General features: G+C 51.5%; 1 protein-coding gene across 5 annotated transcripts in view; it reads right to left on the reverse strand.

The window, feature by feature from the left end:
- The window catches only part of POC1A (POC1 centriolar protein A), a 101,498-nt gene that overhangs the window by 63,318 nt on the left and 10,994 nt on the right, over positions 1-27,186 (reverse strand). For 4 of the 5 annotated variants that reach the window (XM_049640609.1, XM_049640608.1, XM_049640611.1 and 1 more), the window contains 5 exons: positions 8,149-8,233; positions 7,006-7,177; positions 6,450-6,629; positions 5,438-5,545; positions 4,385-4,500 (listed from right to left, as the gene is read on the reverse strand). In XM_049640609.1, the coding sequence (XP_049496566.1) occupies positions 4,385-4,500; positions 5,438-5,545; positions 6,450-6,629; positions 7,006-7,177; positions 8,149-8,233 (661 nt within the window). Of the gene's footprint in view, positions 1-4,384; positions 4,501-5,437; positions 5,546-6,449; positions 6,630-7,005; positions 7,178-8,148; positions 8,234-12,020; positions 12,152-27,186 lie in introns of those variants that run through there. The other variant, XM_049640612.1, reaches the window with a different exon arrangement.

The following is a 27,186-nucleotide window of genomic DNA, read 5'->3' on the forward strand; positions in this document are numbered from 1 at the left end:
ATAACATGCAACTGGAACTACCCGTGACTTTGGGTTTATGAGGGGCTATGGATTCATACAATGAAGTTGCTCTGATACTAGCAGGGAAGGATGTTCAAAACCCTCCTCTTTGTGACTGTCACATAAATGCTCACTTAGGGATGGTGGGAAAGAGCCAATGAGTTGACCAGATCAGGTGGGACAGTGCACTGCCTCCTGACCAACTGTTTCAGTCTCAAAAACCAAGCAAAGGGTACAGGCCTGCCCCACCAGCTGCATAGCTGCCTTAAAATCCTCCGTGACTGTAGCTGGGGTGGGACAGAGGGGTGTGTTAAGAACCAATGGAGGGGCTGCCTGGGTGGCTCAGTCGGTTAAGCAACCGACTTCGGCTCAGGTCACGATCTCACTGTTCATGAGTTCAAGCCCTGCGTCGGGCTCTGTGCTGACAGCTCAGAGCCTGGAGCCTGCTTCAGATTCTGTGTCTCCCTCTCTCTCTGCCCTCTCCCACTCCTGCTCTCCTTCTCTCAAAAAAAATTAATTAATTAAAAAAAAAAAAAAAAAAGAACTGATGGACAGAGAACCTGGGACTCTGAGCTCTAATTGGAATTTCTGGAGAGGGCCAAGCCAAGGCTTCCCAGAGGCCTCAGGAAGTAAATGACTAGAATCAACACAGTGTAAGAATCCAGCAAGGGATGGTGGACAGAACGTCAGACTCGGAGGCCTTGAACTGGGAGGCTCAGATTCCCAGCTTCCCAGCTGTGTGACCGTGGGCAAGCCTCAAACTCCCCATCTGTGAAATGGGGAGCAGCCCCTGACATCCACCCAGGAACTGCACGTGCCTGTAAACCGCAAACCACATTATGGGTTCCGGATGGGGGCTGCTGCTCAGATGTTTCAACAGCCTTGATGTGGGCTCAGAGCATATGGAGCCTAACCCACCTCCGTGGGGACTGGTGCTCCCAGGGCTCTAACAGCCCCACTGTCTCCTTGCTGAATTGGGAAACCAGAACTGCTCCCCACAGTGACAGGCCAGAGCCAAGAAATTCCTTGCCCGAGAAAAATGGTGCCAGCTACCTGCTGTTGCCTAAAGCGATTCCCAACAACCTAACACGGGACAGGAAGTGTCCTCCATAAAGCACAACCATGCGGCAGCTGGACACGGGCAGGCTAGGATTGCTGACCACACACTGCAGTAGCATGAATCGAAGTGTCTCAGAAAAGCCCGACAGCCTCATGTGCCCAAAGCCCACTCAGGAGTGCCTGGTTCTCACCCAGAGTCCCCAAGTGTCACAGTGTCCCTAAGAACTCTCCTCTGGGTTTCCCAGGGATCGGAGACAGAAAGTAGCTCAGGTGTCTGCTGTCAAAGGGTCAGAAGTCCTTCTTGGGGAATCAGCCTCCAAACAGATGCCCCTGCACCTCCAAGGGTCGGGGAGCAGCTGCTACTAAGGGGCTAGGGAGAGTCTCTCAGGTAGAGGTTCAGCCATGAAGCTCTTAAGGGGAGCCACCAGCCAGGAGCAGACCTAGCCAGGTCACTCTGGCAGCACAGAGGGTGAGGGGCATGTCCCCCAAGCAATGTGCTCGGATCCATCTGGCTCTTCTTGAGCCCCAGAGGGTGAGTCTAGAGGTAGTGGGAAGAGTTTGCGGCACCGTGAATACCCACCATGTACCATGCACCATGCACTGGGCAGGAAGCTGAGGAAACCCAGTTGTTGATGGGGTACTCCAAGCCACCCGAGGTCTCTGATCTATATCGGGGTGGCTTAGGAATGAGACACTGAGTAGCTCTATCACAGAGGAAAGAATAAGAACAAAAACTCACTGAAATCTCTCTGCAGAGCCTGTCAACCTCATGTGCCCCAGGTCCCCTCAGGACTTGGCTCCTGATGCTACCTGAGCCCTCCCACTACCTCCTCAGCCCTGCCAGTCACGGACTCCCACCCCCACCCACTGCCAAGCCTGCTCCCTCAAAAACCCCAGGGACCTCTCTCCAGCACCTGCCACCCCCCTCAACTGCTCTGCATCACTCCACCTCCTGACCACCCTCTTTGGGAGACTCTGCCCTCCTCCGTACCCCTGGTTCTGCCCCCCTCAGCCCTCCCATGATGGGAGAGGGGGCTCCCACCCCTCACACTGACTGCTTTGTGGACCTTTCCTTTCATGGCTCCTCAATCGCAGGGACCCAGGATATGGCCTGAGCCCTTCACAAGCCGCAGGAATGGCCCCCTACCCACAGCATCAACTTCTGACTCTACTCAATCTCCAAAACCCATCCCCTGGGCCTGACTCCTGCCCTACTTGGATGCCCAGCCCTCACCCAGACATACCGGCTTCCCACTCCCATAGGCTCTCAGCACTGCTGTCCTCTCAGACATACCTTCACTCTGCAAACCATGGGACAGTCCCACCACTGCCGCTGCATCTTTGGGACCATGATCCAGAGTACGGCATTCAAGGTCCTCCCCAATGGGTACTTGCTGGTGCATGCCACAAACACCAACCAGGCCCAGGCTCCTGATCCATCAGAGGTGAGGCTGGACCCTCCCAGGGTCACCTAGAGATCCTCTCCCTGCAGTGTCAAGACTTATGCAGTACAAAATAATAAGTAATAATAAAAGTCTTATGTGGTACAAACCATATTTCCAGCACTCTATTATAATTCTCATGTGGACTCCCCCAACAGATCTTCACAAACCCCATAAGGTACTATCACTACCCCCTTTACAGATCGGAAACAGCCTATGCTCCTAACCTTCCCATCTCTCCTGACCCCACACTCAGAGGCGCCTTTCTGCCCAGCACTCCTTTGCACCTGCCAAACTTCGCCTAGTCAACTTTGCACATGTGCCCAATCTCCAATCTAGGCCTGGCCGAGAAAAGAGAGAGGCCTCTAAACCTGAAGGAGGGGAAGGAGAGGCGTGGTCTCCAAGGACGGGGTAGACCCCATATCTGCTCTGTTCTAGAAGCTCTGTCTGAAATGGCATCTGTGACAAACCCCAGGGCTCACTGTAGAGAAAGGAACCAGTTATGCAGCTGGCCCCTGCCACCTGGTGGTGGTGTAGGGTAGCGCAGGCCTTGACTGCCGGCTCACCTTGCCCAGAGACCAGACAGACCCCAGGACCAAGACTTGGCAATAACAGCATCATCATCAACATAGTGCTTGTTTTCTGTTTTGTGCCAGGCACTCTCTGAGTTCTTCACGTGGACCAACTCATTGCCCTCCCAACGCCACCTGTGAGAGAAGCCCTATCACTGTCCCAGGGTGATCAGAGGAGTCAAGTGACCTGTCCAATGTCACACAACTAGGAATGCTGAGGCTGGCTGCAGAGCCCACCCTCCACCATGTGCTTCTTAAGACCAGGAGCCTCTCTCCCTTCTTAGGAGGTCTGTTTCCCTTGGTTACCTCAAGAAAGTGCTGTCCTCACAGTCTGAGAATCAGCTAGGAAGGGCTTAAAGCAGAGCTCTGAACCCCAAGCCCGACACCTTTGTCCAGATGCGTCCTTCCCGTCTTCAGGTGTGAATTCTCGAAGTGGCCCATGGACTTTAAACTCAGTCCCAAGTCAACAACCACAGTTTTTCAAACAACCCTAGCTCTGCCCCTCCCTGGTCTCGGCCCCAGGCCCCCAAGGTCCCCTCCATCTGCTCCTTGCACAGCCTCCAGTTCCTCCCGTGGCCCCTCACCAGCTTCCTTCCCTGGCTCCATCCCCACCACTGAGGTGACGCATGGCCATGCCCAGTCACACCTGCTCTCAAGACAGCTCCATACTCCAGTACCCTCAGCTCGTGCCTCCTAATCACACCCAAGTCTGCTCCTGCCCCGCCCCCCAGCTGGAGCCTGAGGCTGGAATTGGCCCACGTGGAATGCCTGCAGCTCTGCCTCCCAAGGGCTACAATTAGATCAGGGGACACAACTCCAGGGCTTGCGTCCTGGCCTCTAGCCTAAGTTGACCCTCCATATGGCTCATGGCTCCGTATCAGTGGAGGACATCATGAGGCCCAAAGTGGCCAAGGTCTCACAAACACTGACCTCTTTTGACAGACCTGCCCCCCTCACCTGAGTTAGCCCTGGAGGCCAGTAGCACGGGCAGCCCCTGAGAAGTGGCGCTTGAGCAGAGCCCTGGCCGGAGACCCACTGAGAGCTCCTCATCCGGCCCTGCAGTACGCATGAGACCCTGGCAGCTCGTGAGCAGGCACCAAAGGGCTTGGTGGATGCCAGGTAGTGCCATGATTCACCTCCTGGCCTACGTTAAAAAAACCGGCCTAGCCATAACACGGACTACTCGCCCCTCGAGATCCCAGCAGGCCTGGGACTTCTCCCCACTGACCAGGGCCATCCTCAGGCCCATTTAAGCACCACGGCAATGAGCCCAACACCTGACCCCACACAGTCCCGCTCGTGGACACTCACGCTGATAGTGCTGCAAGAGCCGGTGCGTCCGCACGTCCCACACCTTCACTGTGTTGTCCATGCCGGCAGCAGCAATGCACGTGCCGCTGGGGTGGAAGTCCACGTAGGTGACAAAGCTGGAAAGACAGGGGCCACCGCAGGCTATAGGAGGGCTGTCCTGGCTCAGAACAGACCTGAAAACGTCCAGCACTTTCCCTCCCGTGCATACCTGCTCAGGCTGTCCCCTCAACCCAGAACACCTCCCTTCTGCCCTGTTTCTTTACCAGGTGGCCAAGGAATAGCAAGGAGAGGGTGAGAACAGTGGCTAGCAATAACCAGAAGTAGCCTCACCAGGGAGCAAATCCCAGCATCCACTTCTAAATACAAGTAGAGAAAGTGTCTTCAGCCCAAAGGTCAGCTGATGGCTCAGGGGTTTTCAGAGTTAGAGCTGGTGCCCTCATCAAAGCAGGAGGCAGGGCAGGCCCTGCCAGCTAAGGCCCAGTCCCAAAGGGCCAACAGGGCCCCAGGGCCGCTGGTTCACCTATCTCCAAGAGACAGGCCAAGGGCCCTCAATATACCGACACGTAACACCCAGAGTGGTATCGTGGCCAGCTCTCAGGAGGAGTCTGTCCTTGGGGCTCCCAGCCTAACTGAGGAGGCAGAAGCTGGGGTTCACTGAGGAGCCCAGAGCAGGTGAGTCCCTTTCCTGGTGATGTGGCACAAAACGAATAGCCTCCAAGAACTTACAAGAACCTGACAAGCTTTTTCCTTTATAAAACCATCACCATAGGTGACATACTAACATGATTTAGGAGGGTCCAGGCTCACCTGCTTTCAGACAGACATGGCACAATTAGACAACTGGAGAATGAAGGGAAAAAAGAGGCCCCAAGAATTATAGGCCTTGAAGTTAAACACTCCTGTTATCTGCGGGGATGGGAGTGAGGCTGAACCTCCCATTCACATAGGAAAAACTTCAGAGATAGAAAGCAGCAGAGACGTGGTTCCACACGAGGCCACTGGGGCCCCTCACGACTAGGTCCTGCAGGTGGTGGACAGGGTCTGGTGACTTACCCGCCATGCTCACAGTAAGAGTGGACACACTCCCGGCTGGTCTTGTCCCACAGCTTGACAGTCTTGTCATCACTGGCAGACACAATGAGCCGCCCGTCGGGAGAGAACCTGAACCAGGCAGGGCACAAGTCACACCACTGTCATGGGTGCTGCACAACTATCCTCCACAGCCACCTCTCTGCACTGCCCACCCCCCGATCCCAGAACCAGCCAAAGCCACACACCCTGCTCTGACCCTGAGTGATCCCAGCCAAGTGGCTTTCCCTCTGTGAGATGGGTAAGAATGGCGCCCACCTCATGGGAAGCAGGGAGCAGCGTTGCGTGCACAAGCCCCCAGCACTGCACGTGGCATACGACACCGCGTGGGGTGACCCCTGATGCTAGCAGCATGAAGGTGGTCCAAAGCCCACCATCAGCCCCGTTATCCTGTTCCCAGGCCCCCCAAAACTACATACTGCCCCCCCGCCACACAAAAGGGAGAGCCGGCCTCCAGACCAGCCCCCTCAGAAGCCTGGATCCCCAACTGACAGCTCAAGCAAAATCAACTTCTGAGAAGCAGACTCAGGGTCAAACCCTAGCTCTGCCATTAACCCCACCAGATACTGCACTCTTCCGGGCCTCAGCATCCTCACCGGCATAATGGGAACGACACCATTTAGCCTGCAGGGCTGCCATGAAGAGTGAAGAGAAAACGTATAGAGGCAGCAGTGACATCATCCTGTTGTTGCCAGTGCTCATAAACAGCCCCTTCTGACTTGCTTTGGGCCTCATCAGCACAGTTGTTGGGGCGGCCAATCACGACTGGCAAAGGACCAACGCACTTGTCACCTCTGAGCTTAAAGCTTCTCAATAATTTACAGTGTAACAATGTCTTTGTTCCCACTTCACAGATGAGGAAGCGGAGATGCAGGAATAGAAAAGAGTAGTGAAAGTGTTTGGCCAAGGTCATGATACTGGCACCTGGCAGCGTCTCTACCTCTCAAGCTCCAGGTCTCGACAGGACAATGCTCACCTGGCACAGCGGACCCAGTTGATGTGCTGGCTTAGGGAGAACAGGAATTTCTGGCGATGAGTCGACCACACCTTAACTGTCTTGTCATCGGAGGCTGTCACGAAAGACTGGCCATCACTGCAGAAGTGGACACTCCTCACTGTGGCCGTGTGTGCCCGAAACACAGTGGACTCGCCTTTGCTGCAGGGGTGGGTACTCCAACTCAGGAAACCCGTAACAGTGACACGAGGGCCCATGAGCACATCAAAGCTCTCCCCACCCCTCGGGAGCCCCTCCAAGTTGACACAGGCCTGCGTACCCGTGCCCCACATGCTGCCCATGTGCGAACAGCACCAAGATGGGACCCCTTCCAGGATGGCTGGGGTAAGCCCAGAATCCCTCTCCCAACACCAAGGGGAGGGGCCCAGCTGGATCTCCAGCTTCTGATGGCACCTCTTCAGAAGCAGAGCAGATGTCCCACTACAATAAGTCCAGAGCCAGGATGGGGACCTGAGTGTGGATAGCTCTGGCACCAGGGCCCCAAGCTCAGATGAGCCCTTCAACGTCTATAACTCACACATTGGGTATCCAGATCCGGACAGTTTTGTCTCGGGAGCCTGAGGCAAGAAGGTGTCCCGAAGGGGAGAAGTTCACACAGGTGACAGCATCCTTGTGGCCCGCAAAGCGGTAGGCGCGTGACTGGGGCTTCATGTGCCAGATCATGAGGCATGAGTCCATGGAGCCGCTGGCTGAGAAAGCAGGGACGCTGTGACCCTCAGGTCCAGTGGGCCTTGAGCCTCCAGCAAGACAAAGAGGTAAGGGGGCAGGGGACAGGCCACACTTCCAGTGACCACTGACCTGGTGTTTGGAGAATCTACTGGTCGTCAGCTCCCCAAGCAGCAGGACCACATGGGAGCCAGACCAAGAGATGCTCTTCACATGCCAGCCCTGTGCTGCAACCCATGGCCTCTGAGAAAACTTATCCTCCACAGGGCCCCCGCACAGTCACACCCTAAGGGCTCTAGAGAGCAAGTCCTCCCAACACAGGGCAGCCGGTCCAATCCAATTGGGCCTTTTACCATTGAGAGTGCCCACATCAATCAGAAGCCTGGCGACCCCCAAGACAGGTCAAATAACTTCAGTTTGCTCTTAATCTACACTGATCACAAGGCCAACAGCCTCTGACAGGGGACCTTGACCATAGGATGAAGGGAGAGCCTTGTCCACAGAAACAAGAAAGCTGCAGCCATGACAGCTGTGTATGAATCCCCAAGCGGCCAAAGAGCAGGGGTACTCAGCTGGTGTGCAAGGGCAGTGGTAGAAGAGGCGTACCCGGCTCTACTCCACACCCTTCTCCTGGATGCTCCCATAATACTATGGACAACAGAATGGAGGACCCAAGGAAAAGAAGGCACTGTTTAGGGCCATTCCGTAAGCCAGACCCAAAAGGTGGCTGGGATATATGCAGTGAAAAGCCCAGAAGCTGGTCCCACCCTCAAAGCCTATGTGACCTTGGCAAGGCCCCCAACCTCTGCCATGTAGAATGAAGCTCACAAAGCCCCCAGCACCCAGACAGCTGACCAGCTGAAGCAAGATGCAGGTCTAGACAAAGCACCTGGGTGCTCACTGTGCCCTACCTCCCCCACACCACACCTCCCAGGTAGAAAATCAGCCTTCTCAGCTCATAAGCTAGGGTCTAGGAAAAGACGCCTCCTCTTACCCAGCTGCTTCGTGTTGAGACTGAAGTCCACACAAGTAACTGCATCTCGGTGGCCCTTAAAATGCCTCTCCAGCGAGGGGTCCTCCTGTGGGAGAGCCAGGGTCAAATGAGTGAAAATGTGGAGGAGGACGGGGCTTGACCCCAGGGCCAAGACTCTTCCTATAATAGGAAGAGTTTAAAAAATGCTCAAGGCATGGTCTTGGATATAGAAAATCCTAGGGAATCCATTAAAAAAAACTAAGCCAGTTAAGTAAGGTTGCAGGATACAAACACGAGTAACATACAAATATCGATCCTATACACCAGCAATGAACAATCTGAAAAATGATGGCAATTCTATTTATGACACGTAAGAAAGAATACTTCGAAATAATTTAAAAAGAGAAGTGCCTGACTGGCTCAGTCAGTACAGCATATGACTCTTGATCTCAGGGCTATAAGTTTGGGATCCATGTTGGATGGAGAGATTAATTTTAAAAAAAATCTAGAAATAAAGGGGGGAGAGGAAAGAGGGAGGAAAGAGAAAGAAAGAAAGAAAGAAAGAAAGAAAGAAAGAAAGAAAGAAAATTAACTTAACAAGAGAAATAAAGGCTTACACAGTAAAAACTGTAAAACTTCATTGAAAGAAATTTTAAAAGACCTAGATGAATGCAAAAATATCCATGGTCACAGTTTGAAAAACAATTTTGTTAAAATGCAATACTTCCGGGGCGCCTGGGTGGCGCAGTCGGTTAAGCGTCCGACTTCAGCCAGGTCACGATCTCGCGGTCCGTGAGTTCGAGCCCCGCGTCAGGCTCTGGGCTGATGGCTCGGAGCCTGGAGCCTGTTTCCGATCCTGTGTCTCCCTCTCTCTCTGCCCCTCCCCCGTTCATGCTCTGTCTCTCTCTGTCCCAAAAATAAATTTAAAAAAATGTTGAAAAAAAAAATTAAAAAAAAAAAAATGCAATACTTCCCAAACTGATCTACAGATACAACACAGTCCCTATCAAAATCTCGGGTGCCACTTTTTGCAGAAATTGACTGATCTTAAAATTCTTAAACTGATCTTAAAATTCATACGAAAATGTGAGATAGCCAGAACAGACAAAATAATCTTAACCAAAAAATGGAAAAAGTCACTATGGAAAAAAACTTTGCGGGGCGCCTGAGTGGCTCAATCGATTAAGCGTCTAAATTCAGCTCAGATCGGGGCGCCTGGGTGGCGCAGTCGGTTAAGCGTCCGACTTCAGCCAGGTCACGATCTCGCGGTCCGTGAGTTTGAGCCCCGCGTCGGGCTCTGGGCCGATGGCTCGGAGCCTGGAGCCTGTTTCCGATTCTGTGTCTCCCTCTCTCTCTGCCCCTCCCCCGTTCATGCTCTGTCTCTCTCTGTCCCAAAAAAAAAAAAACAAAAAAAAAAACAAAAAAAACGTTGAAATAAATTCAGCTCAGATCTTGCAGTTTGTGAGCTTGAGCCTTGCATCAGGCTCTGTGCTGACAGCTTGGAGCCGGCAACCTGCTTCAGATTCTCCCTCTCTCTCTGCCCATCCTCTGCTTGCACTGTCTCTCTCTCAAAAATAAAATAAACATTAAAAAAAAAAATTTTTTTTAAACAAAAAAATCTCACTGTTCCTCAAAAAGTTATCAAATTCTAGGTAAATACCCCAAAGAATTGAAAGCATGTTCACACAAAAACTTGTACACAAGTGTTCATAGTAATATTATCTATAATAGCCAAAACGTGTATAAACCTAAATGTCCATCAAGAGATGAATGGGTAAAAGGGGGCACCTTGGTGGCTCAGTTGGTTGGGCGTCTGACTTTGGCTCAGGTCATGATCTTACAGTTTATGAGTCTGAGCCCCCTGCGTTGGGCTCTGTGTTGACAGTGCAGAGCGTGATTGGGATTCTGTCTCCCTTTCTCTGCGCTGCCCCACTCATGCTCTCTCTCTCTCAAAAATAAATAAATGTTGGGGCACCTGGGTGGCTCAGTCAGTTAAGCCTCCGACTTTGGCTCAGGTCATGATCTCACAGTTCGTGAGTTCGAGCCCCATGTCGGCCTCTGTACTAACAGCTCAGAGTCTGGAGCCTGCTTTGGATTCTATGTCTCCCTCTGTCTCTGCCCCTCCTCCGCTTACACTCTGTCTCTCTCTCTCAAAAAGAAATAAACACTTAAAAAAAAAAAAAAAGAGAGATGAGTGGGTAAACAAAATGTGATCTCTCCATACAATGGAATATTACTCAGCAGTAAAAAGGAATGAAGAAACAGACATGCTACAACATGGATGGACCTGGAAAATGTTACGTGAAAAAAGCCAGATACAAAAGGCCACATTTTGTCTGATTCATTTATACGAAATGTCCAGAATAGGCAAATCTATAGAGAATGAAATTAGATTGGTGAGGAGAAGGGGAGTGACTGTTTAATGAGTACAGGCTTCCCTTTGGAGTGACAAAAATGTTCTGAAATTAGATAATGATGATTATTGGACAACAATATGAATGTACTAAATACTAATGAATTTTACATCTTAAAAGGGTACATTTTATGGCATGTGAATAATATTCCAATAAGGCTATTTTTCTAAAAGAACCAAAGAGAGAAAATGGGGAGTCTTTCAGCAACCTGCATCTCAGGATTCAGATTCCGTACCCTCAGTCCCAATGTGAACCCAAAGGTCAGCCTGGACAGGCCCCAAGGGCTGCTTCCATCATCTCCACTCTGCCCAATGTCAAGAAAGCAGTAGTTTAGGTCACTGCTTAGGAAGACATGGAGATAATATTCCAGAGACTGTCCACTCAACAGCAGCTTCTTAGTATTTGAAGAATCACAGCCCTGCTGTGCAAACATCTCCTCCTACCCCAAATATCAGAAACCTCAAAAAAGCATTTCAGGCACACCAGGGAGGCCCACAAAACCTCCTCTTGGGGGGAAAAATGTCCTTGGGAAAGAGCAAGGCCACTGCCACCTCCACAGAGCTGTAACCAGAATAAAGGCCCTGTGCCCAGCTCCACCCCCAGCACACCTGCCAGAGTCCCCTTTTCAACATGAAAGGGAGTGGCAGCTGGGGGAGGGCCCCCAACAGAACAGCAACTGCCTCACCTGAACCTCTTGGGAGAACAAGAGTAAGATAATGCTCACCTCTAGGCTCAGTGGGAAGAAGCAAGTTCAGATCCACCTCTGACCAGAGGGCCCCTGAAACCTCCCAACACCCTTCCCACCTCATCCCACCAGGCTCTGTGGTTCCTCATCTCCCCCAAAGGTGGCTTACATATGGAAGGAAGTGGGGAGGGACTTAAGGGAAGGGCACTAGGTTAGGGGTCAAAACGCCTGGATCCTATGCCTGGGCCCTCTGCTCAAGTCCCCACACGCCTAAGGGTGCCAACAGGCACCACCCAGTCTTCCTCTCAACCCAGCCCAAAGGCCAGAAAGAGGAGTTTTGGAGTGCTTCCCTCTGGAGGAACCTTAGACTCAGGGCGCCGGGCCCAGATCATGCTGCAGACCTGGGCTGCCCCTTCCGATAAAGGGGTACGCTAAACTGGCCCCTACCCAGCTATCCACTGCTCAGGATGGCGAGGCTGAGCCCAAGGGAGGCCCTGCGCTAACCCCAGGTTTGACCTCCAGTTGGAACATACCAGTACCAGTGTCTCCTCCGCTAGGATGCAAATCCTGGGAGCAGGGACTGGTTGGTCGGCTCCGGGAGCCCGCAAAGGGTCTGGCACGCAGAAGGTGCTCACTACGTGTCCCCACCCAGCGCCCCCTGCACAGACAGTAAACTGGGACCGGAGAGAACTGGCTCGGAACCCGGCTTCCCCCTCGAAGCCGTCGCCCCGGCCAGGCGCCCACAGTCCGGGCGGGGAAAGTAAGGCCGGGCAGACCCGCGGGCAAAAACTTACAGGGCAGGGCGCAGCCATGGCGGGCCCGGGGCGCCCAAGGCGCCGGACGAGGCAGCGTCGGCCGTTGCGGCAGGTTCAGTTTCCGCGCCCCCAACCGCCGCCAATAGCAACGCGGGTCGCGTTGCCACGCCCCGCCCACGACGATTAAAGGAGACGCAGCGCCTCTGCTTTTTGCCCCCGGCCGGAAGCAGAGCTGTGTGGATGGTTCCACAGTGTCAGCGCGCAGCGCCTACATGCCAGGCAGCCCACGAACGCCGCCGCCAAGGGCCTCTGTCCACCGTCACTCATCCCCTGAGAAATTTAAAAACCCAGGATGAGGAGTTCTGTCCACCGGCCCATAGCCCGGTTCCTGAGACGGTAAGCAGAGCCTTCTGGGAAATGCAGTTTCAAGACGGCCGCCGCCATGCGTCGGCCGGAAAGTGGAACTACTCTTCCCAATATACCTTGAGGGTGAGCCGGGATTCACCACCTGTAGCAAGTATCCCGGAAGCGGAGGACACGTGGGTCGTTGTAGCCTTGTCCTCTTAAAGGGCCCCGGAGGCCAGGTGTTCCCCCAATACCTTAAGATCCAATTAGTCGCCCCTCAGAGATTCTTTAAATGGTTCGCTCCTCTGAACATAAAACAGGTGTTGGTTTAGGGGCGCCTGGTTGGCTCAGTCTGTTAAGTGTCTGATTTTGTCTCAGACAGGATCCCACGGTTGGGTGGGTTCCAGCCCCACATCAGGCTCTGTGCTGTCAGCGGTGAGTCCACTTAAGATCCAATGTACCCCTCTCTCTCTCTGCCCTTCCCCGCTCACAATCTCTCCCTCTCTCAGGAATAAATATTAAGAAAAACAAACAAGTGTCAATTTAAAAGAACACCAGTCACTCTGAATCACATCCATACGTGAAGAAACCTAGATTCTATTGTTATTGCTACTTCCTTGTGTGACCTGTGACCTGAGGGAGGCGGGGGCGATGGGGGAGAGGAATACCTCTGCTCCAGGCCTCAGTTTACCCATTTATAATTGGAGGGAATTCGTGATGCAGCCTGGCCCTCTCCGGACTCCTCAGACCTGAGAAGGGTTTATAAATTCCATCTCTAAAAGAAAAGGAGACATTTCTAGATATGTCTCCTGAGGCAAGAGAAACAAAAGCAGAATTAAACGTATTGAGATTATATCAAGTTAAAAACTTCCTACACAGCAAAGAATATAATCCACAAAGCTAACAGACAGCCTCCTGAATGGGAGGAGATATTTGTAAATGACATATCTGAAAAAAGGGTTAGTATCCAAAATATATAATGATTTATACAACTCAACACCAAAAATTTGAATAATCCAATTAAAAATGGGCAGCGGCGCCTGGGTGGCTCAGTCAGTTGAGCGACCAACTTAGGATCAGGTCATCATCTCATGGGTTCATGGGTTCAAGCCCCACATCCAGATTTGCGCTGACAGCATGGAGCCTGCTTTGGATTCTCTATCTCCCTCTCTCTCTCTGCCCCCTTTCCACTTGTGTGTGTGCTCACGCTGTCTCTCTCAAAAATAAACATTTAAGGGGCGCCTGGGTGGCTCAGTCGGTTAAGTGTCCGACTTCGGCTCAGGTCATGATCTCACAGTTCGTGGGTTCGAGGCCCACATCGGGCTCTGTGCTGACAGCTTAGAGCCTGGAGCCTGCTTCAGATTCTATGTCTCCCTCTCTTTCTGCTCCTCCCCCACTCATGCTCTGTCTCTCTCTCCTTCAAAAATAAATAAAAACATTAAAAACATTTAAAAATAAATAAATAAATAAATAAATAAATAAATAAACATTTTTAAAAAGTGGGTGGAAGGGGGCACCCTGCTGGCTCAGTCGGTTAAGCATCCAACTTCGGCTCAGGTCATGATCTCACTGTTCATGAGTTCGAACCCCATGTTGGGCTCTGTGCTGACAGCTCAGAGCCTGGAACATACTTTAGATTCTGTGTCTCCCTCTCTCTCTGCCCCTCCCCAACTTGTGCTCTGTCTCTCTCTCTCTCTGTCTCTCTCTCTCTCTCAAAAATAAATAAACATTAAAAAAATAATTTGGGGGCGCCTGGGTGGCTCAGTTGATTAAGTGTCCGACTTCAGCTGAGGTCATGATGTCATGAGTCCATGGGTTCACGCCCCACATCAGGCTCTGTGATGATGGCTCAGAGCCTGGAGCCTGCTTCAGATTCTGTGTTTCTGTCTCTCTCTGCCCCGCCCCCTCTCTCTCTCTCTCTCTCTCTCTCAAAAATGAATAAATATTAAAAAAGATTTTTTTTTAAATGGGTGGAAGACATGGACAGTTCACCAAAGAAGACATACAGATGGCCAACAGACACATGAAAAGATGCTCAACATCACTCATCAATAGGGGAAATGCAAATTAAAGCCATAATGAGATACCACCTCATAACTGTCAGAATGGCTAAAATCAAAAACAAAAGAAACAACAAGTGTTGGCAAGGATGCGGAGAAAAAGAAACCCTCGAGCACTGTTGATGGGAATGCAGCCTGGTGCACTCACTGTGGAGAACAGAAGTTTCCTCAAAAAATTGAAAATAGAACTACCATATTTTTATTTACCTAAACAATACGAAAACACCTAATTTGAAAAGATATAGGCCTCTCCCCATGTTTAGTGCAGCATTATATACAATAGCCAAATTATGGAAGCAGCCCAAGTGTTCATCGGTAGATGAATGGATAAAGAAGAGGTGCTGTATTTATACAATGGAATGTTGCTCTGCCATCAAAAAGAATGAAATCTTGCCATTTGCAGCAATATGAATGGATTTAGAGAGTGTAATGCTAAGTGAAATAAGTCACAGAGAAAGACAAATACCATATGATTTCACTCATATGTGGAATTTAAGAAACCAAACAAGAGAACAAAGAAAAAAAACCCCACAAACTGGTGGTTACCAGAGAGGAGGTGGGTAGGGGGATGGGTGAAACACGTAAAGAGATACACTTACCACGATGAGCACTGAATAATGTACAGAATTGTTGAATCACTATATCATACACCTGAAACTAATATAACACTATGTTAACTACACTAGAATTAAAATAAAAAATAAAATTAAAAAATAAAAGAGAAGGAGACTTTCTAGGGGCCTGGCCACTAGAGGCCATCCCTGTTCACTTTATGCTGTCGGAAAGTCCAGGCTGTCCTTGTCTAGACCTTCAACCCTGCTCCGGGCATCTTCCCAACCTGGAACTGACCTGGACCGGATGTTTTGCAATATTCAGGAACCTTCTGTCACCTCCCCTGGACAGGCCGGTTTGGCCAGACTCCAACACTGATTAGGATCTGGCCAGGCCCTGAGGTTTCTTACTACATCCTGAGACCTAAGGTGGTGTCTACGTGGACCTTCAAACCAGAACATATTCAGAAAAAGGCACATGTAGATAGCTGGCATGGAGAGGAGTGGATCTCTCCTTTGGACCTGAAAAGTCTGGGGCCATAAAGAAGAAACGGAGATACATTTAATCTCATTTTCAAGGTGATTTGGCATAGGTTTCTTTACATTACAAATGTTCAGGTTCATTTAACTTAGTTATCAAAATTCTCCTTAAAACAACATTTACTGTGGGGTGCCTGGGTGGCTCAGTCAGTTAAGCATCCGACTTCAGCTCAGGTCATATCTCATAGTTCATAGGTTCGAGCCCTACATCAGGCTCTCTACTGTCAGCGCAAAAGCCGCTTCAAGATCCTCTGTGTCTCTTTCTGCCTCAGCCATGCACGTGGTACACACACTCTCTCTCAAAAATAAACATTTTTAAAAATTCAAGTATTGTATCATTCATATGCCCAGAAGTTGTTCAACACTGTTCAAATGATGATTTTCAAGTCTTCCCACCAACTTCACCTTATTCAGCTATTCTATTGCCTGCTATGCAAACACTTAAGGTGAAAAAATTAAGGAAAAAAATTAAATACAGAAAAATCTATCCATTAAACTCAGAGTTCTTTTATTGTTGTTGTTGGTAGTGTTTTTTGGTTTGGTTTTGTTGTTTTGTTTGTATAATTTTAGCTATGGAACACCCTTGGTCTATAGAAGCTCACAGTCTACAAAACTGAATTTAGAGAAACCCTCTTGTAAAATGATTTTCAAATGTCACGCTTCCTCAAAGTTAGAGGCACTCTAAGGTTTTACTCATCCTCCCTAGTCTTTCCAGATCCCACTATTTTCTATCCTTACCCATCAGAAGAGGAGCTGGGGGTGCCCCACCCACTCTGGCTCATTTAGTCTCCAAAAATTGCAACACCACATTCCGCCAACGACATAGAGACAAGCCAGGATCCACCACTGGCACAACCTGCATAAACCAAGATTGGTGCCTCCCCTGTTTGACTGAATAGCTCCCACCCTGTGCCACCTCCATCAGATTGGACTCCATTTCTATCTAAGTCCCTCATGTTGGGGGGTCCCTCAAGTTGCTCAACGTTGGAGGAGCCAACATTGCTGGCCTCAATGTTGGGGGGCACCTCCATGTTGAGGGGGACTAGAAGATAACTTCTTTTTCAAGCCCCCTTGCGGCAAGAATGTTTCTATCCTGGTATAAAGCCCATGGGTAGGCACCCCTGCAAGAGACTGTCCCCCTGTCATCACTCCCAGACCCCCTGCCCAAAAGCCAACACCTCAGGGTGGGGCAGAGAAAGCAGGAGGAAAAGTAGGGATCACACCCACCTGCATAGTCCAGTCCAACCCATGCCTGGAAAGCCCCATCAGTTCTGTCACTCAGCCCTGCACTGTGGCCTGGCTTGAAACTGAGCATGGCAGCTCAGGGCTTGTCCCAGCGTCAGGCATATCTTGGGGTGAGCCCAGGCCCTGCCAACTTCATGCTGGGTGACCTACCAGGAGTTACACCATCTCTCTGAGCCTCCATGTCCTTGACTGTAAAATACTCGTAACATACCTGCTACAATGGGGGAGGAAGGATTCCGTGAGCTATTAATCAGTATCAGAGCTGGATACTGAGCTGCCACTTAATACATTTGACTTTTTACTGTGACCTCAACCACATCACATACCTCCTCTGTTCCCACAATCTCGCTGACACCTCTCTGCCTCTGCTCCTACCTCTCTCCCCTGACTGCCTCTGCTCCGGCCACATTAGTCTTCTTGCTGTTCCTTGAATAGGAATGTGCCAAGCGTTCTCCCATCTCAGGACTTTTGCATTGGCTATTGTCCCTGTGTCCACTTGGCTCAACCCATCACTCCTCTCAGGACTTTATTTGTATGTCACCTTCTCAGTGTGGCTTTCCCTGGCCACCCTACTTAAAATGCCAACCTGCCTTCCTTCTATTTTATTTTCCACAAGTGGCATTGCCATCTGGCACACTGGACTTGATGGTTTGTTATCTTCTCCCCTCTTATAACATCAGCTCCAGGGGCGCCTGGGTGGCTCAGTTGGTTGGGCGACCGACTTCGGCTCAGGTCATGATCTCACAGTTTGTGAGTTCGAGCCCTGCGTTGGGCTCTGTGCTGACAGCTCACAGCCTGGAGCCTGCTTCAGATTCTGTGTCTCCTTTCTCTGCCCCTCCCTTGCTCACGCTCTGTGTCTCTCTGTCTCTCAATAATAAATAAACGTTAAAAAAAAAAAAAAAAAAAAAGAACATCAGTTCCAGGGAAAGGATGTGACTATATTCCTGCACCCAGCACAGGGCCCCAGAGAGAGTGGGGTCACAGTAAATATTTGCCAATTAAGTAAATGAATCGTGACAATATTGCTCACAGAAGGTAATGAGGTCTGGGGGTGCCTGGGTGGCTCAGTCAGTTGAGCGTCCAACTTCGGCTCAGGTCATCTTCTCGTGGTCTGTGAGTTCGAGCCCCATGTCAGGCTCTGTGCTACTGACAGCTCAGGGCCTGGAGCCTGCTTTGGATTCTATGTCTCCCTCTCTCTTTGCCCCTCCCCCACTCATGCTCTGTCTCTCTCTGTCAAAAATAAATAAACATTAAAAAAATTTAAAAAAAGAAAAGGTAATGAGGTCTGTGAAGGGTGGGACTTGTTCTCAGCAGGTGAGAAGGGGAAGGGATTAGGGTAATTGGGGAAAGCTTCTCTGTGGGGGCAGGAAAACCTGAACTTCAGAGCACAAAGAGGGCATAGGTAGACAGGAGAGAGGATGGGCACAATTCCAGTGCAGGGAACAGACTAGGCAAAAGTCTGGTGACAGGATTGAGGGTGGAGTATCTGGAGACCAGGGACAAAGTGGATGGCCTCAGAAGTAGGGCCAGATTATAAGGACACAAATGTTGGCAAGAATCATGGGGAACAGTTTCAATGGGTCAGGGGACTAGCCACATGTCTGTCCCCTCCTTGGGCTGAGGTGAGCCAAAAGAGACCCCTCACAGATGAGGCTACGCTATCAGAACTGGGAGTGACCCCTGCAGGAGGACCTTCCCTCTGAAGTCTCATTGCAGTTCTGGGCCTCAGTCTTACCCCCTGTGGAAATGGCACACCCCTACAAGCCAAACTTCTCTAAATACAGGCCATACCCCAAAGCAGGAGGGGTTTAAGGGGCCACAAGCCTTCGTCCTCACTCAGGCCTACTCCTCCATTCAACAGCATTGGCCACTCTGGTAAGAAGCTCACACCCGTGGGGACACTGGGTGTCCCTCTAGGTGAGCGTTCACCTTGAGCCTGTCCTTCCACATTGCAAACAGTGAATGCATGACTAGAGCTGCTATGGCAATTCCTGGGGACAGTGATGTCAGTGGATCTGGGACCAGTTTCCAGGAGGTGTGAAGATACAGAGTCACTACGCCACACCATCCACTCAAGTCAGATGTGGACGCCTCTGTGTGCTGAGTCCTCCCATGAGCATGACCAATGCCCTCCCTCTCACAGCCCCAAGCAACCCCTTGGAAAATGCTGGCCCTCCCCTTCACATTGTCCAGGGAAAAGAGAAGGTCCCAGGGAAGCCCAGCTATGATAGAACAAACCCCAAAAAACTGAAGCCACCTGGCCTTGGCTTTGCACAGGTGGGCGGGGGGTGGGGTGCAAATGCCATCAAAGGTCTGAACTCAAACGTGAGAACCTTCCTGGTAGATAATGCTGACAGGGCTTCAGAGCAGCAGTATTCAGCCCTGGCTGCCATTTAGAACCTTTGCAGGTGGGGCCAGGTACCAGTGTCTTACAAGATCCCCAGGTGAGGCCATTGGGCCCAAGCTGCTCTAAACCAGAGTGACCAAGAGAACTTTCCGTGATGATGGAAATGTTCTCTACATCTACGCTAATACAGTAGCCACTGGTTACATGTGACTATTGAACATTTGAAATGTGGCCACTGTGCCTAAAGAACTGAATTGTAAATTGTATTTAATTTTCATTAACTTCAATGTAACAGCCATATGTGCCCAGTGGCCACTGTATTGGACAGCACAGCCCCAGACTATGAATTGACTCTGTGGTCTTAGGCAAGTCACTGAGCATTTTGGACTTCAGTCTTCTGGTGAGGCCATGGGGAACATAGACCCAGTCCGCAGTAGCCAAGGTAACTCTTTGTCCTGGTGCCCCACTGCCCAGCTGGAGGAGTGGGGGTGGTTGGAGTTACCAGCACAACTCCAGAGATGTGGGGCAAGACGGGAAGATGCAGGCCACAGCCCCTTGGGCTCCATAGCAGGACTCTGCTGGCTGCCCCCAGAGCGTTTGGAGTGAGAAGCTGGGGTCAGGGGCCCAGAGTCAGAAGGCAATTGGATTTCCCCCCTCCAGGGAATCCTGAATTGCGGTGCAGTGAACTGGCCTCGAATAGGGTCAGCAATAAAATAACTGATAACTTTAATATACCAGAGTCACTGTACCCCAAATGCCACATGAAGTCTTAGCGCCAACCCCAGGAGTGATGCAGTATTTTGTCCATTTTACTGATGGAGAAACTGAGGTGCAGAATTAGTAAGTGGGGAGCCAGGATCAGAACCCAAGTCTGTGTGCCTGCACAGCCAGAACCTTTAATTCTAACACATATTGGAAAAACTAAGAACCCTTACATAGTTCAGGCCCCAGTGTAACTTAAAAGGGTCTTAAGACTTTAACCCCCAGGGGCGCCTGGGTGGCTCAGTCAGTTAAGCGGCCGACTTCGGCTCGGGTCATGATCTCGCGGTCCGTGAGTTCGAGCCCCGCGTCAGGCTCTGTGCTGACAGCTCAGAGCCTGGAGCCTGTTTCAGATTCTGTGTCTCCCTCTCTCTGACCCTCCCCCGTTCATGCTCTGTCTCTCTCTGTCTCAAAAATAAATAAATGTAAAAAAAAATAAAATAAAATAAAAAAAAAGACTTTAACCCCCAACAAGCAGAGATGGGGGCCAAAAGAGTCCCGAGGTGACTGACCCCATGCTAGAAAGTCCTTTGTTGTCTCATATTTTATCTTAGTCAAGTCGGTTTGGCATCTACTTCTCTTCTAATATCTTTTTAATATCAAATTAATGTTTTGATGATGGACCAGTTCACTCCAAGTCATGCTGATAGTCAGGAATATGCTCCAGTGTATCCTGTAGTTTCATGTCCCCTCTCCATCACCCATCATTGTGAGAAGCAGGACTGTAGAGGGGCACCTGGGGGGGGCTCCATCGGCTAAGCGTCTGACTTCAGCTCAGGTCATGATGTCATGGTTCATGAGTTCAAGCCCCACATTGGGCTCTGTGCTGCCAGCTCAGAGCCTGGAGCCTGCTTCAGATTCTGTGTCTCCCTGTCTCTCTGCCCAACCCCACTCACTCTCTGTCTCTGTCTCTGTCTCTCAAAAAAAAGAAATAAACATTTAAAAAATTAAATAATATTAAATTAAATTAAATTAAATTAAATTAAATTAAAAAAAAAAAAGAAGCAGGACTGTAGAAGTCTCCCAGCTGGTCATCAAAGGGTGTGAGCTTGCTCAGAGGGCCTAGGGCACAGGGTTTCCAGAATCCAGGGTATAGTTGGTTTCAATGCTGATTTCCAGGCCAGCTGTAGAGTCTGACTCCATGGGTCTGGGTGATTCTTATGTAATGGTCCTGGTAACTCACCAAGAAGCCCTGGGCACAGTGGGGACCTGGACAGCCCTGCCCTGCCTTCAAAGGGAGCTCTCACCTACCTATGATGCTCTGGCCAGGGACCCAAGACTAGACAAGTGTCAACTCTGACCCCAACTTGCTCTGTGGTCCCAACTTGCTCTGAGAGGACCTCAGGCCTCAGTTTCCCTATTGTCCAATAAGGACATCCATAGGGAACCTCTAAGGCCCTTCTGGTCTCAATGGGTGGATGTAGTTGGGCAGACTTCCTGAGGGAAGTGGCTGGAGGCAAGCCTAGCCAGACCTCCTTTGTCTCTCCTTCCTCATCATGTCACACTGGCCTCTTGCACTCCAAGCTCAGACCCTCCCAGGGACCTTGCACTGACTGTTTCCTCTGCTTGGCCTGCCCTTCTCTGAGATCATAGCTTGCCTCATGCATGTACCTTCAGGTCTCAGCCTGAACCCCTCAGAGACACCTCTTCTGGGCCCACCCCAGGGACCCTCTCCTGCCTCCATCCTCCAGGGTGCTTATGAGCAATTGCTTTCTTGTGCATCTTCCTGGGGAACATGAGCTCCAGTAGAGCAGGAACAATACCCTGCTGGGTCACCCTGCCCAGTGCGGTGCTGGGCACTCATCATCGGCCTGACACAGGGAAAGGTCACCAGAACTTTGACAGTTCAGTCACCCGACTCACTGGACCCAAGCGACACCAGGAAACCCTTTCAAGGGCCCCAGTGATGCCCGGATTCAGAGAGAAGGGCTTTCTATTGGGTTGGTAGCAGGCAATTCAATTCCACAAGCATCTGTGAAGTACCAGCTGTGTGCCTAGCCCTATTCTGGGGTCACTACATTATGGAGGGTCAGGTACACAGGAGCCCTTGTGCCTGGCTCATCAGGGGAATCAGATAGAAGGAGCCATCAAGCAAGCTGAGCCCAGTGAGTGTCCTCTGAGGGGTTCCATCCAGCTCAGCACTGGGGTGTCCCTCTGTGGATAAGATGGGAGGCTTCCAGGAGGAGGCATGTGGGAAGGGGGGTTCAAGGACAAGCAGGTCTTCCACAGAGAAATGACATCCTAGGCCCCAGAAGGGCAAGTTATGGGATGGAAGAGATACACAGCTCCTCTGGGCTAAGGTGGGCAGTGACAAGCTTGCCTGGTGTGGACTCACCTCCACTGCCTAGTTTCCACCCATCTGTTCCCCTGCTCCTTGGGGATTGGCCCCTCCCATCCCAGCTGCCAGGAGCCAAGAGGTTCACCCAGGTGACAAAGGCCTCCTGTGGTGAGTCATCCTTGGGTCCTAGGTAGGTTCACCCCCCAACAGATTACTCATATGTGTGGGGCCTGAGCATCCACCTGTGCAAGGGAGACACTGAATTCCAGAGGGGATGGGACTTGTCTTATGGTCCTCGAGGAGGCGAGAAGGGGTTTGACGTAGATGTGGGATGATTACACTTGTCAGTATTCCCTGGGGCTTGCCATGTGCTCCCTCAGTCAAAACCCATCCATGGCTCCCTTCTGGTTGTCAGAATAAGGCAAGGTTCTCCACAGCCCATCTGCTCTGTCCCTGCTCCAGCCTTGCCTTGCACCCCATCCCACCTCATGGGCCAGACCTTCCCACCCTTGTGCCTGGTCTACACTATTCCCTCTGCCTGGGACACCCCAGTGTTCAGCCCTCAGGGCAAATCCTACCCTCTACCCTTGGCTCAAATGCCCCCACCCTCCACAGGTAGAAGGAAAGGCTGCTTCTCCTCTGGGCCCCATGGGGCTCAAGCTGCTCAGATTCCTTCAGGCCAGATCCTCCGCTTCTGTGGCTACCGGGCCTGGGTCTTCTTCTGAGGATCTCCGTGCTTCTGGAGGGAGGGTCCGGTCAGTTCATTCTGGTCCCCTCTCTAGCACACGTGGAACGGACACAGGTGTGTGCCTAGCTGTGTGTGCATGTGTCTGCGTCATGACTGAGGATGCGTCCGTGTGTCTAGGAGTATGAGCGTATCTGTGTGTGTACGCATATGTGTGCGTGTCTGGGTACGACTGACCACATGTGCCTGGCCGTGTCACTGAGCACTTCTACATGGCTGTATGTGTCTGCTGCATGTGTATGTGTGCCTGTGTGAGACTCTTTATGCATATCTTAGTTTGCTGCATATCTTAGTTTAGGTTCTTTCAGAAGCTCGCCCCGAGAAAGGATTCAGGGGTAATTTATTTGGGAGGTGATTCTGGGAAACAGCAGTAGGGAAAGGGGAAGTGACACAGAGAAACGAAAGCAGCCAGTGAAAAGTATGTTATTAAGCAGATGGCCACTGTGGGTGACCGGGGCCCCATTAACATGGGAGAGCTCTGGGACACAATGCAGAACGTGCCTTGGGGCCCTCCCACCTGAAAATAAGGGAGACGAGGGGTTTATCCTCACATTCCCGATAGCCATGGTGCAGGCCTGGCACTTCCGGGCCATCTAGGGGAAGAACGCCCTCTGCACAGGGCCTGGAGTACCAGCAAGGAAGTCGGCCTTGTGTGCATGAAAGTTGTAAGAGGGAGGGGACCAGGAAGGGCGCCAACACAAGCTGCTACACCCTGCACGTGCTGGTGTCCTGCTATGCCACATGGACACAGGGACTCCGGTGACCTCTCTTATGCAAACTTCTGCTTGTCCAGGGAAGGTCAGCACAATATCAGGCAAGTAATGGCCTTGCCCTCCTTTCCTCTCTCAACCAGGCCGACACAGGATTTGCCAGATCATGCCAGGCCTGTGTCAGATTTGGCCAAACAGATCTGCACCTGCTTTGAGCAGTGTCAGTTTTGCCCTTGGGCCAGGGTAAAGGCAAGAGATCAAGCGGGTTGGGGGCAGGGAACCAGGGAAGGCCCTACTGCAGAGAGGACTAGAACCCAGACACTGTCTGTCTGAAACTTGCTGCCCACAGGAGCCTGGACAGTAGCAGGAAAGGCCACAAAGGCCACGCAGGGGAACTTAGCCTCCATCCTATAGGCAGCAGGGGAGTATTAGAGGCTTGGTGTGCCAGCGAGGGGTGCAGCCTTCCCCTTCATAAGGACCACTCTGTGAGACTGGAAACCTCAGCACTCAGAGGAGGTGCTTAAATGGACAGACTGGGCAAAGCCCTAAGTGTGACAGGTGACCAGCCCAGGGTGAAGGGGGATGTACATGGGGGTGACATCAGCCAGGGGGCTATTCCTCTTTGGGGAGAGGTGGTAGCCAGTTACTGTCTCAGCAAAGTGTAGGAATTCAGGAGTTCTGGGACAGAGTTGGGGGTCAGGGACCCATGGGGATGGGGAAAGGAGAAATGCCAGGTCTCACTGGCTTGGTCTTATGGCCACTGGCAAGGAGCTGGGGTAAGACAGGAGTCTGAGTGTCCGGGGGTATTGTGCTTGGCAAAGAGAGAGCATGGAGGTCCCAGCAGGACAGCCCCCAAGAAGCCCCTTCAGAAAAGGGAGAGGTCTGAGAACAGAGCGGCCTGGGTTGTTTGGAGGAAAGGGGTCCAGCTGCAGGGAGATATGACTTCATGGAGATGGCAGGAAGGGTGGCAGGATGCTGGGTTGTGGGGCAACCAGAGTTCCCACATGGACTGAGGCCATGCTGGGGTCCAGGGCGTGGTGAGGGAAGAGTAGGGAGGTAGGATTGGAGCTTGGGGAAGCCAGGACACTGGGAAAGTCTAGGAGCCAGCAAACAAGATTGGAGGCCACTAGCAGGGAGGGCATGGGGTCTCCCCTGAGGCTAGGGATTGGTGTGCTTTAGTGGGTCAGGGGATGGAGGTAAGGGAGGAGGTGATAGTTCCAGGGTCCATGAGGGAAAGGCTGGAGTTGTGCAGATTGGGTTCCAATCACAGGTACAACATTGACTTACTGTGTAGCTGTGGGCAGGAGCTCAACCTCTCTGAGCCTCATCTCCTCATGCAATGGAGATCATAATAGAAGCTAGGGGTACTGGGGCCACTGTAACAAAGTGCCACAAACTAAGTGGCTTCAAACAACAAAAAATGATTCTCTCCTAGTTCTGGAGGCCCAAATTTAAAAGCTGGGGTGTCGACAGGGTCATCCTCCTTCTGAAGACTCTAGAAGAGGATACTTCCTGGCCTCTTCCAGCTCCTGGTAGCCCCTGAGTTCCTGGCATGGGGCCACATGACTCCACTCTCTGCCTCCTTCAAGTGGCTGTCTTCCCTACGTATCCAAATTTCCTTCTTCTTGTAAGGACACCAATCATGGGATTGGGGTCCATTCTCATCCGGTATCATCTCATTTCAACGTGAATACATTTGCAAAGACCTTATTTCTGAATAAAGTCACATCCACAAGTACTGAGGGTTTAGGACTTCAACATACCCTTTTGAGAGACACAACCCTAGGGAACAGAGTTGCTGTAAGGATTAAAATACAGGCCTGGCACCAGTAAGCTCTCAATAAATGGTAGTTTAAAAAAGCAGGGCACACTGGGGGGGAGATTGTGGGAGCTCAGACCGGCAGGCTTTTCCTGAAGGTACCTACATACTCATACACGCACACTTGTGTGTGCCTCGGCAGTATGAGTACACAGGAAGGCCAGGACAGGTGGCCCAGGGACCCCAGCCCTCCGTCTACCCACCAGGCAGAGCCATTCAGAACAAGGCTCAGGGCCTAATGTCAGCTCACTGGGCAGGAGGCCCAAAGTCAAAGCCTTGCTTGCCAGAAAATTCCTTGGGAATCCTGAACAAGGCCACCACTGATATCATGTGCAAATTCACACAGTCCCTGTGGGGGGCTACTCAAGGCTACCCAAACACAGCCTTGACATGAGTGGGGAGGGCTACAGGGGTACTGCCAGCACAAGACACAGAATCAGACAGGCCACCCTGGTGAAAGTGCTGGGCAACCACCCCCCCCCCCTTACAGAAGAGGAGGGTGTACCACTGCCCCACAACCTCCCTATACCTCCTCTGCATCTGGCAGTTAGACAGGCTTGGCTAACCCTCCTTCCCCCAGCTGCCCACTGGGATTACCCCTAGGCCAAGCCAGAGCCAATGGAGGCTGCAGTGGGGAGACAGATCTGGCCCCCGTTCCTCAGAAACTTCTGGTTTCTGCCACAGGACACCCTCTGAGCTCATCAGGATCATAAGTTCATCAGCACTTCCATGACCTCTGGGGAGATGCACCAGGAACACAGAGTGCTCCAAGGATAGGACGCAAGTCAGCACTGATAAGGTTCACAGAGCCAGTGACAGAACCTGGCATCCACAGGGCCACTCCCCGCGGCCCCAGCCTGGACACCTCTGCCCTCCTCCCCAGCCCTTCCCAGGGCACCAGACCTGGCATCAGACCAGAGGGCCCCATCCAGAGTCCACCTGTGAGGGTGTTCTTAGATGCTCAGGCCTGTCTGGCCTGGGAGGCCCAAGTTTTAGCCCTGCTGGGGTCCTGGGCTCCATTCACTTAACAGTCCCCCCAACCTTTGCTGAGCACTGTGCGTGGTGCTAGGAACAGAGTCATCAGACAGCACAGCCCTGGCCTCATGGAGTCAACATGCGGGGCTGTGGAAAGAGCGTGGTATTGGAGGGCCTCTTGGAAGAGCAGGGGTACAAGGCTGGGTTGGGGGTGAGAATGATGGGATGAGGGATGATTGCCCCACCAAGATCTGGGGGAGGAGCATTATACAGGGCAAAAGGGACAGCAACAGCAAAGGCCCCAGGTGGGGACTTGTTGGGTAGGGTTAGGGGACAGAGAAACAAGTAGAGGGACAGTGTCATTGAGGTAGGGGGGCCTTACAGACTCCATGAGGACTTGGCTTCTGCTGAGTGAGAGGGAGCCACAGAAGAGCTTTGAGCAGAGGACGACCTCTGTGTTTTAGCCTTAGAAAGATCCCTCTAGCTGTTCTAAGATCAGTGGTTTTCCAAGTGATGTCCTGGCAGCAGCTCCTGACAACTTGCAGAAATTCAGATTCCCCAGCACCCTGCTGAATCTGGAATCCTGGTGCCCCTCAAGCAGCATTGCTCGAGGTCTCCCGCCCGGCCAGAGGCTTGGAGAAGCAAGCAGGGTGGAAATGAGACTCACACTCTCTCTCCACCCACTCCCAGAACACTGTTGCAGCACACAGCCTGATACAGGCTCTGCCAAAACCCACAAGCAAGAAACTGGTTTACCTTTGTTCAGCCCAGCTGAATTATATAATAGGCTTTCCTAACTTACTTGACCACAGAACTTTTTTTTTTTTTTTT

The sequence above is a fragment of the Panthera uncia genome, chromosome A2 (genome assembly GCF_023721935.1).
Source record: "Panthera uncia isolate 11264 chromosome A2, Puncia_PCG_1.0, whole genome shotgun sequence".
Taxonomy (NCBI): domain Eukaryota; kingdom Metazoa; phylum Chordata; class Mammalia; order Carnivora; family Felidae; genus Panthera; species Panthera uncia.